We start from the raw sequence: 15,598 nt of genomic DNA, 5'->3' as shown, positions 1-15,598 counted from the left end.
GGGTAAAGTGAATAGTACCAGGATTGATCAAGGGCTTTTCGTTAAAGTTCCCTAAAAATAATACAACGGTAATGCCGTAATGGTTTGTAAACAAATGAAATTAAAGGAGGAAATGGAATGAAATGAAAGCCAAATTTCAACCGATTTGATCCGCCACCCACCCATTCAAATAACACCGGGCGAAAATAAAGAGTATATACAACCATTAAACGAATAATCCCTTTTAGTTGAGACACAAGCTTGATTCACTGCCTTCTGACTCATCATCACTTGAATCACTGGCTTCGGATTCTTCATCTTGTCTTTGTTTCTTGTATTTTTGGTTCCCCTGACACCAAGACGTGATCAAATTGAATTTCTCAGCATCTTAAGCATACAACGGGCATATACCACACTTTAACACCTTCGCACCCTCCATGTCGAATTCAACAGAGGCCTCATTGGCAAGTTTGTAAACATCAAGGGAGCATTTTTTTGCTACCTCTTCACTTTGAAAGCGCTTAGTCCACACATACATGTGATCCGGGTAGTAACAGTAGTCATTCGATTCCCTAAAGCTTGATTCGCTGGCTTGTGGGATAAATAATAAAGAAGAGAACAGTTCATGGCTTTCACCCAGGAATTTGACATTGAAATCAGCTATTAGTGTCAACTCACTCTGGCAGTTGGAAACACAAGAAACAACAGCAGAGAGAGCAAAACCCAACAAACCTGTTCGAAACCAATCTGGAGGAAGCTTGATATGAACTAAAGGTCCCTCACTTTGATAGCTGCAGCTGAACCAATTTGGAATTTCTTTTCCCGGACATACAATGCTAGCATGAAGGTCATCATGACCATAAGGTTCCTCTAATGGCTCAGTTGCCACTCGCATAACTCTAAGCTGTCCGTCATCCATTATGTTGCTCCTTGCATTATGATCCAATTTCGGGCAATCAAAAAAATCAAGTTTCCCAAAAGCGACGTATTTATCCCAACCTTGTGTGAGTGCAGCCCTTGAACTTGACACTGTCTTCAGCGACGTGCAGCCTTGAGCTTTAAGATTACATAGCACTGGGAGCTCTGGTAATGATTGAAGCTGCTTGCACCCGATTAAGCTTAGTGTATGCAACTGAGAAGCTTGTTTGATGCTTGCAGGTATGCTCCTAATCATGGTTCCAGTCAGATCTAAATCTTGCAATGAGGTTGAGCCAACGACACCGTCAGGGATTTCTGATATGCGGGTGTGAAAGAGGTCTAGAACTTTCAAAGAGAGCAAACCAACAGAACCGGATGGCAACTCTTTGAGTCCCCAACAGTCACGAAATTTGAGAGTTGCAAGGTTGGTTAAACTGTAGATACTTCTTGGGACAACATTAAGGTTCTTGCACTCATCAAGATCTAATGTTTGAAGCCCAATTAGTTTCCCAATAGACGAAGGAAGCTTTTCAAGCGCTGTCCCTTTCAAACTAAGAAAGTTCAGATGTTCCATTGGCTCCAAGATTTGAGGGAATTCGTAAAATGCAGAGCAACCTCCGAGATTAAGTATGTTAAGAGATTTCAACTTACAAATGCTCTCTGGGATACTTGAAAGCCTTTTGCAACCTAGTAGTTCAATTGTTTTGAGAGCAGGGAGAAACTCGATTGATGAGTGTAGCTCTTGAACTTGTGTTCCACTTAAACAAAGTGATTCCAAATGTTCCATTGGCTCCAAGATCTTTGGGAAGTTTTCAAGGTTAGGGCACAAAGAGAGCTTGAGTTCCTTGAGATATTTCAACTTACAAATGTCGGTTGGGAGACTCACAAGTCTCTTGCAACCAACCAACGATAATTGACTTATATCCCTGGGAAGCTCAGAAAACTCGCTAAGAGATTTGCAGTACCCTAGATCAAAACAACCAGAGACTTTCAGCTTACACCTGTTGCTTGGAAGTTTCTTAAGGTCTTCACAATGACTTATATTCAAGTAAGAAATGTTTTTGTTAGACCAAACTGATTCAGGCAACTCTTGTATACCACTGCCATATAAATCTAAGAATGCAATATTTTCTGGCATATCTGGAAGATGCTTGAGACACTTGCAGCCATGAAGATTAAGATCAGTAAGCTTATGAAGATGTTGAAAATCCCCAGGAATTTCAACCAAGCGTTCACAGCCATCAAGATTTACGTGCACAATTTTTGGACTCCAAGAGAGATTTGGAACTTCCGTTAGATATTTAGAGCCCTTCAGATCAATCACTTTTAATTTCACAAGTCTCTGTAACAAAAGTAAAGAAAAATACACAAAATTAATAAGAAAGACTTTCTACACTGCATTTTATACAAGAACTAAAATAGGCATATATACCTGGTCTTCATTCCATAGCTTATTAACTTGGCTTTCGGGCATATGAAGCTCAACTAGATTTTCAGGAGAAAATTTTGACGGCAATGATTTCAAAGGATATCCACTCCAGTTAAGATAACGAAGAGAATTGGGAAGATCTAGAGAGTAACTGCCAAACTGTTCAGATTTAACCACAATTAGCATCATTAGGTTAGACATTTTTTGAAGTTTGCACGTTTCAAATATAACAAATTAAAGAGAAATATCAAGAATTAATATGCGAGACTTTTGACACTGCATTTTATACAAGAGCTAAAATAGGCAAACATACCAGGTCTTCATTCCATATCTTATTAACTTGGCCTTCGGGTATAGGAAGCTCAACTAGATTTTCATAAGAAAAACTTGACTGCAAACATCTCAAAAGATATTGAAGAGAATCGGGAGGATCTAGAGAGTTAACCCGATCAAGAGAGTTAACCACAATTAGCATCATTAGTTTAGACATCACTCTGAAGTCTGCACGTTTCAATGTTTGCCCTTCAATCTTATACCAGTTCATTAATACGGCTTGAACAATTGGAGTTCCCTGACAATAAGAGCAAAGTTTAAATGTGAAAATACATACAACAAAATTCAGTCAATAATTAAATTTTTGGTAATCTGACTTCTTCATTATAAATGTGCTTTTCCTTGGTATGTTTTCATTTAAAGTTCCCTATTTGTGTTTACTTAAAAAAGGAGAGAAAAAGAAAAAAGAAATTCAATGCATTTGGCTCTTACCGAGTTATTTTTCAGTATACAATTGACATCCTCATCCTTGAACAACCTATTCCGTTTACTGGGATCTTCAATACATTGTTCGAGAACAACTGTGCTTCCCATTTCTTGTAGCAAATCATGCACCTCTATGGCATTCCATCTTGAATCAATTGATATGAGAGACGTATCAATGAGAATTCTAATTCCGCTTGCTGCAAAGAATCCACGAATATCTAACATTCGTTTTACCTCAACCACATCCTTCCCTTTATGAAAACATGCTATATCTAGGAATATCTCCTTCTCATTTCTTTCCAATCCATCGTAACTCAGTCGCAACACATTATGGATTTTTTCATTGGGAAGTTCTTCCAATTTGTTCAATTCATCTTCCCATTCTTCTTTGTTCTTGCAATTTAGGAATGAGGACCCCAGATGTACGAGAGCTAAAGGAAGGCCTCCAGCATAATCAACTGCCTTTTCTGCCAATTCCTTATAATCTGTTCTAGAAGTACTGTTATTCTTGAAAGCACGGGAATAGAAGAGTTTTAGAGCGTCATCCTGTTTTAATCCCTCAACCTCGTAGATCTTATCCTCTTTAACAGTCTCCCTAAGCGTCCTCTTATCTCTACTTGTGATAATGATTCGACTTCCAATGCCATACCGATGACGAATGCCAGCTAGACGTTCCATTTGGTTTGAATCACTCACATCATCAAGAACAATGAGGACCTTTGTACGACTCAGCCTTTCTCGAACAAAAGTTGATCTTATGCATAGATCTTTTTCGTCTAATATCTCTTTAAAAAGTTTTTCTTCCAAGTGATCTAGTCCATTTGTTTGTTCTGAGTTCATCCTAACATTTCTAAGAAAACAACTGGCTGTGAATTTAGAAGAGAGTTTGTCAAATACAGTTTCAGAAAGGGTGGTCTTGCCAATACCACCCATCCCCCAAATTCCTATAGTGATGCAAGCGTCCTGTGAATCAATGTCTAACAGTGATTCTATTTGCTTGACATGGCTTTCGATTCCAACCAGGCCCTCCAAATTGCTTGATGATTCACAAACCAATTTGGTCCAAATCTCATCAACAACTTTCTTAATTAGATCTGCCTCCGACCTGGCATATATATGTATGATAGGTAGAAAAGCAATAGTTAGTCTTAAATAGGCTTTACTAAATCTTAGCGCAAATCAAATTGTCACAAGTTTAAAGATATTTTATACAAGTTCAAGAACGAGTTAGTTACCCGGAATTGTTTGAGTAATGAAACCCAGATAGATTGGCCGCAGTCGTCAAAGCATCCCTCCACTTATGCACCTTGTCGATACTGTCCTTGCAACGTTTTTCATGTCTAGCAAATGCAACCGCATAGCTCCCCTGTTGTTTTCGGACATGTGATGGATCGATGTCGTAGAATACGGGTATAACCATCTGGCCATTTTCCTTGCATTTGAGTATGTGCACAAGTTCTTCCAAACACCATGAGGAAGAACCGTAGTTTTTTGAGAAAATGATCACTGAAAGCTTAGATTTCTTGATTGCTTCTTCAAGGGCAGGTCCGATTGCTTCTCCTCTCTGAAGTCTGTCATCTATGTAGGTTACAATTTTCTTCTGTTCTAAGGCGTGGTGAAGATGGCTGGTGATGCCACGGCGGGTGTCCTCACCTCTGAAACTGATGAACACATCATACTTTTCCTGATGAGGGGGGATATCAACATTGTCAGCGTCACCAGCTGCAGAATCAGCAGCAGAAGACGACGAAGTAGAAAATAACGATCTGAACCACATCTGCGGGAGAGAAATGATGCATCCCATCTGAGTGCTTGATAATATATCAAAGATCAAGAGAAAGAAGCTAGTGCTTGATAATATATCGAAGAAAGAGAATGGATATATCAGAGATGAATTAGATTTATTAAGTTGCAATTGAGAAGAGGATCCAATTAAGCAAATTAAGAGAGAGAGAGAGAGTGAGAGCTCTTGAAATTGGGAAGCAAGCAAGAGAAGAGAGAGCAGTTGCCAGAGACTAAATCAGATATTAAAGAAAATAATAAAGCTAGGTGAGTCACAAGCATGGTCTAAAATATCCATAATATCCCGATATTTTTATCGAAATTTCCGTGTTTTTGGACTATCGATATTTTTTTGGACTACCGATATTTCCGATATCATCGATATTTTAGACTTTGCTAAGTCACTCATATATCTTATCATGCAATGTATAAAGTGTAAAATATTGTACTAATTCATTATATATAAATGATTATGGTGTGTTTAAATTTCTTTCATTAATTACTACATATTTTCTACACTCACAATGTTTGCCAGCTCGCTATATAATCAACTTAAATTAGTTATATCTATCATGCAATGCATTTCCTTCCAATTTTTTGTGATAAACTAATAGATAATTGACTAAATAAATATCCTGCAAAGTTTTAATAAAAATTTCCAAGTTTTTCTCACGATTTCCATGGTTTTTATTCAATTTTTATCGATATCGATAATATCCCGATATTTCCATCCAAATTTTCGTGTTTTTGGACTATTGATATTTCCAATATTATTGATATTTTATACCTTGGTCACAAGTCAAAAGTGTATCTCGACGAGGATTAACCTAAGCTGAAAATCAGAGTACATAACGAACAAATAAAATCCAAAACTTTATTCTAAGAAGGCCACATAACCCGAAAAGGCTACGGGCTAGTTTGGGGTTGCTGTGTTTTTCAAAATAGCTTTTAATGTGCTGTGAGAATAAAAAATTTTGGTAAAAAAAAAAGGGCGTACGATTTACATATGTAAGCTTAACTAATAGGGACTGTTCACCTGCCTCTGATGAAAATATTGCTTTTTCGAAGATCATGTGTATTGCTACTTCTGTTTTTTGCTATTTTGAACCTATGATTTTGAAAAGAAAAAAAAAAAAAAATTTTCATTTCCCAAACACAATTAAGGCCCCAAATTTTTTTTTTAAGAAACTACTTTTAAAAATTTAAACAACTCCAAAATAGTTTTACATCTTGACTGACTTATTATTCTATGAGTTACAAAGTAACCTATTTATAGAGAAAACAAAATCAAACATAATCTTTAGTGGGCAAGTAACCTATTAAAATAACAATAAAACTAGAACTAATCTTCCAACAACCTACACGGGCACGTCACTGTAACATCTAAGTGATGTGTTTGTGGGTGCATTATTAGTTTAGAATTTCACGATGGCAATACTGGGTGTAAGTCTTCAATTGAAGATAAAACAAATCTAACGTATTTGAATTTTAAAACCAACGAGCACAAAAGATTGAAATAGAGTCCAAATCGGTTTAGGTGGAGTCGAGCCAATCCTGAATTTGAAAAGCAAGGTCCTTCCCATTCAATAGACTTGTTTTAACTTTTCAGGAGTCATCGACCCAATAGAAGAAGAGTAAAGGGTGGCAGTGTGTGGAGAGGACTTGGCTGGGTCATGGCTGCTGGTTGTCCAAGCTGTTTTTTTTTTTTTTTTTTTGATAAAGCAATGTTGGAGGAGAGGGAAATTAGACACCAGACTCTGTCCAAAGATATGATTCATGTTTGTGGAATAACCAAGTAGGAGTATCATGTTTGTGGAATAACCGAATTGGACTATCAATATAATAATAATGGTTTATTTACTAATCCGTAAATAAAATGGTAGGAATTGAATTTAGGACAAATTGAATTGATAAAGAGTTGGAATGGAGAATGTTTGAATTGAATTCCTGTTGAAGTTGTTTATTAAAACCGTTTGGAATCGGAATAGAATTGATATATATTACATATAAATTGTTTACTTCTTCACCTGGATCGGAATGAAAATCAATTTAATTACTAAAATATCCTTAATTAAAATAAGGGTTGTTTTATAGGCACCCTACAATTTTATAAAACCACCCCACATAAAAAAGATTCCTTTAAAATTTCAGCTTTATCCCCACCAGCAAAACAGAAGAATGCCAACAAAGCCTCAATTCGGCGACCACCCATATCGATAAGTAGGTTACGACCCTAACTTATATAAAATTTCAAGAAAGATCAAATTAAGTAATTTTATACGTTTGTGAGAAGTGTCTTACAAACAATGTGTTCCGCTAAAGTTGATCTCATATAGACCTAGGGTATTTGTCTTCCAAGGAGAAAATGGAACAAATATAAGATGCAACAAAGAAAGAAGCCATCTGGAATCATATTACATTTCTTTCCTTTTTCTTATGATTTTGGGGACAAAAGCATTGCGGATATACCGATATAGATGCTCCAAGTAGAATGGGAACAAACAAACCAATCTAGCTATGACATATGCAACAATTTGTCTACCGAATCTCTTGATTTTTCAATTATATCTTGTTCAAATAAATAAACATTTTCCTGGATGGAAAAAGTCAGATGTCTTCCAATTGCATCCTTATCACTTTGATTATTTAACTATTAAAACTAGTGAACTAATTACATGCATGATTAAGAAAATGAAAGTTGATAAATTAAAAAAATAAAAAATAAATAAATAAAAAAGACTATGAAGAAGCATAGCATCTACCGGAACAAAGGGACAGGCGTCCCTCCTTTTCACCGCAAATTAGTTTGATTAAAACTTAAAATATTTTCCTGTTTCGAAAAAATCCAATCCGAATCCAAAAATTTCGTTTCAAGTTTGAACATTTCCGATTTCTAAAATTTCAGAAGGCAAGTCACTTAGTATTATGGTTTAGTGGTATTGTTCTTCATTTGTAAATGAAAGATTTTATGTTTGATTCTCACCAAAAACAAATTTGAATCACATTATTGTTAGCTCATTGTGAAATTAAGCTCACCTCCTCTCCTTAGTGTAGATAATATCGTTTGTTTCAACAAAAAAAATTATGGAAGGCAAGTTTTTTTGGATGTACGTATTTTGTCCTATGTTTCCCAAACTGTAGATCCCTCCTTGTAGAGAGCACATTGTATTGTATTTTAATGATTCATTTGAATTTTGTAGAAACGCATCTTGTTGAATTCTATGCTAATTAGTACAAACACTTAATTTTTCTTTTTTTTTTACTTTTCTCTAGCGTATATGCATCTACATCTTCATTTATGGCACAAAACATCAATCTGTTATCAATACATATTTTATAGAACCCATATGAAATTAAGTCTTCGTGACATGCTAAAATGCAAATTCCCACTTGTGTATCAATACATATTTGGAAAAACCAGAAGAGAGTGCATTGCATGATCATTTAATTGCTATTATATAAAAATTATTGTTCAATTGCCTGAGAAACCTTACAGTTTTTTGTCGAATACAACTTAATGAAAGGGAAGTAAGTTATTAAAATGACCGGAATAATCCTAAACACAAGTCATGACACACCCTGACCTAGATCGAGGCATGATGGCCGTCACATGAGGGTGACGTAGCCATGTGCACAGTGTAGAAGCAATAAAGATATAAGAAATGCGAATAAAAAAAAACCAACTAACTAGAGCACTAGATAAGATAAAGTGCAAGTGCGATATTAAGTGTGAGTTCAGAATCAGAGCATAAGTAACCTAAGTGCAGTCCAGCATGACAAATACTAATTATATAACACACAAGGGTAATCTTACATTGGGGATAATTTGTTAGAGCTGCCGTGAGTTCCTCGTAAGCCACCAACCAGCACTCTTACCTAAAACCTGGAGGGGCGCAAAACAGAAAGTGTGAGTGGGCAAAAACAAAGTTTTTCAAAACCATTTCATTTATCAAAAGTTCTAACCCCTCGCCGTAAAACTTGTATAATTTCCCAGAAAATAGAATATATATACATATCTCAAAACCATGCACAAAAACCAGTATTCATAAATATGTCATGCCAAATATCTCAAAATAACAGAATAAGTAACTCAGGGGAAATAACATATCAGCAGGATCCACCTAATGTGGCATGTACGGCTAAATCTATAGCTCAACAAGTACGTCTGCACACGAGTCGGAACCACCTATAGTGGTTTGTACGACAGGACTGGGTGTAAATAAATACGCTCTAGTGCTATGATCACGTGAAGACTGTGCGAATAATCGCGGGTCACCTACGAGTCGGAACCACCTATAGTGGTCTGTATGACAGGACTGTGCACCTAACTTGGATCCAAGATGAGCGTATGGTGCGGGAGGTGAACATCACGTGAAGGCTTATGCCCTGGCCACGGGCGGGAGCACTAACACCGGGGTGCAGGTTATGAGCTCTCAACACCTCTCACGTAATTATTAATTCATATATAAACAATCTACAACTTACCTGGTACTTACCTGAGCGTCCACAATGTCAATTCACATTTATGCATACTATACTAATTCATACTCTAAGTATAACTCAATATGCATGGCATTTCAAAACATAATTTCATTTAAACGCATTTTCTTGGAAAAATACCAAGTATATAAGTATATACTGAAAACCAAAAGCCCACTCACTGATATGTGGAAGGGTCGTAACCCCCAACCTTGCTTGACTGCGCTCGTCCTCAGGATAGTTCTCACCTATATGCGAAACAACTATATAAATGTTATTTTAAAGCATATGCACAAAACTAGGTAATAACTTCTCATACATAGCTCAATTGAGGTATTTTAATATACCACCATGGCCTACTCATTCTCAAGAACATCCCCATATTTTTAGAAAAAAATTCCGAACACCCACGCACCCTCACGCGCCGGCCAAGGCACGGCCAGACGCACGGCTTACGTGCAGGCACGTGCCTGGCACACCAAACGGATTCCCTAACGATGTTAGGGAATATTCCGTTAAAAATCAGCATATATCGTTATAATTACTTGACGGCATTAGCATATTCCGTCAACTTTGACGGAATATTCTCCTCCTTCTTCCTTGGTTCGCCGGAGTCCGGCGCCGGTGCTGCTGCGATCGCCGGAAACTGGAAAAATCTTTAAAACTTCATATCTTCTTCATTTCTCAACTAAATTCGATGAAATTTGTACCAAAATGAAGCTTAGGACTAGAAGAACAAATCCTTACCACTTTGGGGACCTAAAACCTACAAAATCTCTCCAGGAAAACCTCGATAATCCGACCACCTCTGTAACTCCCCGAACTGGGATTTCCGGACGTCCAAAACCCTTCATAATCCTTCCCTAAGCTTCGTGAAGAAGTTCTGAGGCTCACTAGAACCTTATAACTCGATGAAACCTCCGTGATCACGATGGAGTCACTGTGCACCTATTCGAGGGTTTTTGGTTCTCGGGTTTTCTAGGGTTTCACGTCCAACCAAAACCACTACTCGACTCCTGAGCTTGAAAGAAGCATGATACTAACATCCACAACCTCGATCTGCGACTGGTTGAGGATGGATGGTGAATGGTCGTACGATTGTACGGACAAAGAGAGAGATTTCGAGGGAGAGAGAGAGAGAAAGGGTTGCACGTGTGGGTGTGTGTCCGGATTGGGCACCCCAAAAAAAAACGTAAGTCCTAATTGAGCCCAAAAATTTAGGAAAAGGATTTAATTGGTCAAAATATTAAGCTCAAACACACAACACAACTCAACGTCCAAGGGCATTCTAGCCATTTCACCATCGATAAAATATATTTCGGGATGGGTTGTCACAAGTCATGTGCGAGGCACATGACTTATATTGGATGAAAAACTTAACGGAGTAACAGAGATATTACAAATTAATGATTTTAAAAGTTGGTATGACAAATTGCTTAAAATGTTTGTTTATATAACGAACTGAAAAATGTGTACAAGTTCATATTACATTTGAAAAATTTTCCCTAAACATAATTGGAGCAACATGCATTTGAATACAAAAAAATAAAAATTACAACCAAACAGCTCCAAAATTGAAAAACTGAAGCTCGAGCTTGCTTTAACATCGACTCTACCAACGAATCAAATAAATGAGAATATCCACATGAACGTAACTATAGGCTTCATCAACCTTTACTAATTTTTACTAATTACTAATAGAATGTGAGAAGCCAATTTTGGTGTCCCAAACTTCACTAAAAAGTAATTAGACAACAATGCTCTTAAAACAAAAAGAATCTGCAAGAGACAAAGAAATTAGAATCATAATTTCTATGGGTATTTTTGTAAAAATAAAACATAAAAATACTTACTCTTTTACTTTAATTCCCTGATTTTCAATAAAACATAAAAATATTTTCTACTTTATACCCACCACCAAAAACAGAAGAATGCCAACGCGGCCTAATTCCCCGAAGGAAAAGTCCTTTCTGATTCCCCCAATAACCAGGAATTCAATTCCTGCCTAAATCTAGGGATTTCAATTCCTCAAATTTGGACTTGGATTCTCAAATTCGCATGGTCCCACTAATTTTTTGATGCCCTAATATTTGGTAAATGCTAGAGTATTTTTAATCGGAATCAATTTCACGTTTTGATTATGACTACATTTCTGTAAACTTGTCATAATTGTATTTGGTTTCCACAGTTTCCGAGTTATGTTACAAGATACATGTACTATGACTACATGTCCTTTAAGATCCCTAGAGAAATTGTCACTGTGATTACAACTTGTTCAAAAAACAAAGTTTATGGAAGAAACAACATCGTAAGTACAATTGTCCGCGAATAATATTATCTAAGTCAAGTTTAAGCACCTTGGTTGAATGTTTTTTCAAGCTCAAATTCAACTCTACTTGGCTGGTTTGTTAACCGAAATCTAGGTTTTGTAGGTTGGCTCAGCTCGGTTTTTGGATGAGCATGAACTTATGTTTTGTAGACTTAGTGAAAATAAATAAAATAATAATAAAAATAAACAAAATAATAAACCATTGATATTTTAAAAAAATTCTTGGTACAATTACTTGCACATTGAAGGGGACTCTTACGTCTTGAGAGGGAGCGAAAGGTGCAGTCACACAGGGCTCCAAATTTTAAGGGGCCTCAAATTTTTGTCATCTAATATTATGTAATAATGTTCTATATTTAAAAATTACTTTTGTTAGCACTTTAAAATCTCATTGTGCACTGCTTAAAAGAGTAATTTTTTTCTATTCTAAATATAAAAATTTGGAGTGCAATGAGATATATTGGGTATCAATAGTAACATCCTAAAAAGGGATATTTTTCAATTATATTATATAACAATGTTATATATTCAAGTGAAACTTTAAAGTTAGAGGTTTGAAGTTTTTTTTCATGTTTGGTTGTTGAAGATTGAAATGCATTTGATCATTTAGTGAATGTTATATTTGTGGCTCTTTTTACTTATAATTAATGACATTTGTAAACTTGCAATAAGTGAGTGTTAAAGTTTGTTTTGATTTAAGTGATTTTTTTTGTCATCAATACATTATCCTACTTTTCTAAAACTATTTTAGAGAGAGGCTCTTTTATAAATTTCGCATAGGGCCTCCGAATCTCAAAGACGGCCCTACGTCTTGGATGGTTAATCAAGATCATTTTTGTGTGGATAATACTTGCATTCCTCCCTTAAGAGCAAGTCCACCGGAGTGGACATTGCCCAGCACCCCGTCTAAAAACAAGGCCAGCACCCTGTCAATTTAGTCCACCCTTTCAACTTGACTGGTACCCAGCCCGAGCTGGTCTCTGGGCCAGCCCAAAAGAGACTGACCAAGAAGCCGGGCTGTTTGCCCGGCGTGTGCGTTTCACGGGGCCGTGGGGCGAGTGCCCGACAGCCTTTCAGAGGCAAGACCCGCGTCGCAGGTGCACTCAGAACTCACCCCGAGTAGGCGACGTGGCTCACTTTCTGCCGTTGGATTTCCAACGGCTAGTTTTTCTAGACCGTTGGATTTCCAATGGGAAAAAAAATTTTAAATTTTACTTTTAAAATAGACCATCAAATCACAGATCAACGGTCCACATTTTTTTCACAAAAAAGTAAAAAAAAAAAAAGGCCCAACGGTCAGAAATATGACCATTGGCCACGTGGCAACTCCCTGGCTCTTGGATTTGAATATTTTTCAAATCCAACGGTCCAGATTAATTAACTATATTAAAATTTATTAAAATTTATAAAAAATACAGAATTTTTTTTTAAAAAATACATAAAATTTAAAAAAATGTTATTTTTTTTCTATAAATACCTAACCCTCATCTTTAACCTTTACACCACATTTCAATATTTTCTACACTTTCTATACTATCTACATTTCAATATTTTCTACACTTTGAGAGAAAAAAATGTCTTCGTGGAAGCTCATTGAAGATGTTACGTTGTGTGAATGTTGGGTTCACACTACTCATGACCCGATTACGGGTAATGAGATGGATAAGCGAGAAATGTAGAGTAAAATTACGAAAGCGTTTTGCGATGTACATGGAAAAGACGCCAGAACTAGTCAAGGTCTTCAAGGTCGTTGGAAAAAACTCAACGTATCCTTTACTTGTTGGAAAAACGCTATCTCGCATGCAGTCGATGCTTCTAATCATGCCAGGGAAGCCTCGCATCTCACCCTTCCTCAGAAGCCTTCGCATGTCCTTCCACCTTCCATGAAGAAAGCCTCATCATCCTCATCCTCATCCTCCTCCATGAAGAAAGCCTCATCTCCACCTCCACCTTCCTCGAGATTGACCAATTTTGCCTGTTGTGCCAACAACATTTTCTGTTGCTCCTGCAACTGTTTATACACTTTCCTTGAAGAAGACATTGTAATAAGAACTCAAGATTTGAAAACGATGAACAAGGATTCTGAGCTAAAAAGAAGGATTGAGCTTGGTGTGAGGATGGATGTAGGGATGTAGGGTTTATATGGACAAAAAAAAGAAAAGATGAGGTTCTCCACGTGGCACTACGTGCTTGGTTGAAAATCTTATCGAAATCTTGGCTAAATTATTGTAAACCGGAAGTGACACGTGGCGTGTCGGGATTGGTCGAAAATATTATCGGAAATCTATCTACAAAATAGTACGTTCGGATAATGACACGTGGCATGACGTGATTGGTTGAAAATCTTATCGAAATCTTGGCTAAATTATTGTAAAACGGAAGTGACACGTGGTGTGTCGGGATTGGTTGAAAATCTTAGCGGAAATCTATTCACAAAATAGTATGTTCAGATAATGACACATGGCGTGACGAGATTGGTTAAAAATCCTATCCGAAATTAAAACTATTTTATTTTTTTATTCTTTTAGAAAAAATTTAAAAATATTTTAAATGGGCTGGGTGCCAGCGCATTTTGTAGGGGTGGAGATCGTTTGTGCCAGTGCATTTTTTCATTGGGTGCCAGCGCATTTTTTTAAGGGTGGAGATGCCTTGGCCTATTACTGTTCACTCCAGTCTATTACTGTTCACTTGAGTGGATAAATGCGCTGGGTGCTGGCGCAAAGTCCTTAGGGGTGGACTTGCTCTAAGGATGAGATCATTCTCCCATTTGTAAATAAAGTATCTATTGGCAAAAACTGGGGTCTAATTGCTATATTAAATTACATAAAAATTTAAGAAATATTTCATGCAATTATATATCACAATAATGCATGCACGTGAGTAACCAATGTTAAATGAACATGATAGAATGGATTAGAAAAACTTAGAAAATACGGTCGAGGCAAGTGTTGGACACTTTGTCCTTAAGATAAGTTTACGCCCCACTACGGTGCTCATGGTTGATCGGTGCATGTCTCCCAAAATACAACGACCACGTTCTTGTAATAGTAGCACTCCAAATCACAAGGCTCCATAAACCACGATTATATTGAAAACTCTCATATGGACTCAATGAGACTCTCTAATATTTAATGCACTATATGTATGTATAATGAAATGTTATTTTGTGATTATAGGGGGCTTCCTTATTTATAGAATGTGAGATACCTCTTTTGAAAGCATGTGACTATTTATGAAGAGTCAAAAGTTGCAACTTTCTACCAAAAAAGCTCCCCTTCTAATTTCCATTCAATTAATAAATTTAATATAATAATATTATTATTAAAATTTCAAACAATCCCCCACATGAATAGAAATTGACTCAATACCATGCAAATGACAATGCAGACACTAGAGAGAGAATTCAGTAGGAAAAGTACCGCATCGGTATAGGCTTTGGCTTTGAACCTTCCGTAGTGAATTACTATCGGATTTACTTGGCTAATCAGTGAACGCGATGTCTTGAACTGATCAGCCGTTTGTGTAAACCAAGACAATAATAATCACACAATACCCTTCCAAACATCCCGTGGTTGCTTGGTTGTGTTCATTTTGGCCATGAACAATTCTTGGTTTCTCATGAGTGCTTTTAGAGAACTAAGCCATTAAAAAATTCTCATAGAAACGGCCACATTCCTCACTCAAGATAGGTAACTTCCCATTAAGAGTATCCTGTGAAGGATTTATTTTGAAAAACATGTTCATTTGAGCAACATCATATGGCATGCAATTAACAATTAAAGGCGGAATCATGCTTGCATGCACTCAAAAACAAAACATTACCATGAAATTCAAAGCCTAGTAGATTGGTGAACCAATAATCAACTCAAAACAAAGTGAGTTGAAATTATTACCTTTGTAGATTCCTCCTTGCATAAGCAAAG

General features: G+C 36.6%; 1 protein-coding gene across 2 annotated transcripts; it reads right to left on the bottom strand.

Annotated features, from left to right (window-relative positions):
• On the bottom strand, positions 1-5,099 carry LOC126593882 (disease resistance protein RPV1-like). 2 transcript variants are annotated; one of them, XM_050260048.1, is made up of 5 exons: positions 4,321-5,099; positions 3,092-4,190; positions 2,640-2,897; positions 2,330-2,485; positions 1-2,239 (listed from the first exon to the last, which is right to left on the bottom strand). In XM_050260048.1, the coding sequence occupies exons 1-5, from the start codon at positions 4,887-4,889 to the stop codon at positions 368-370; spliced, it is 3,954 nt and encodes a 1,317-aa protein (XP_050116005.1). In that variant the 5' UTR covers positions 4,890-5,099; the 3' UTR covers positions 1-367. The 2 variants fall into 2 exon arrangements, with proteins under 2 accessions (XP_050116005.1, XP_050116006.1); XM_050260049.1 differs by having other exon boundaries at positions 3,092-4,048; positions 4,321-4,411.
• Between the last annotated feature and the right edge of the window lie 10,499 nt (positions 5,100-15,598).

The sequence above is a fragment of the Malus sylvestris genome, chromosome 12 (genome assembly GCF_916048215.2).
Source record: "Malus sylvestris chromosome 12, drMalSylv7.2, whole genome shotgun sequence".
Taxonomy (NCBI): Eukaryota; Viridiplantae; Streptophyta; class Magnoliopsida; order Rosales; family Rosaceae; genus Malus; species Malus sylvestris.
The sequence above is the reverse complement of the archived record's forward strand: the minus strand, read 5'-3'. Positions and strand labels throughout refer to the sequence as shown.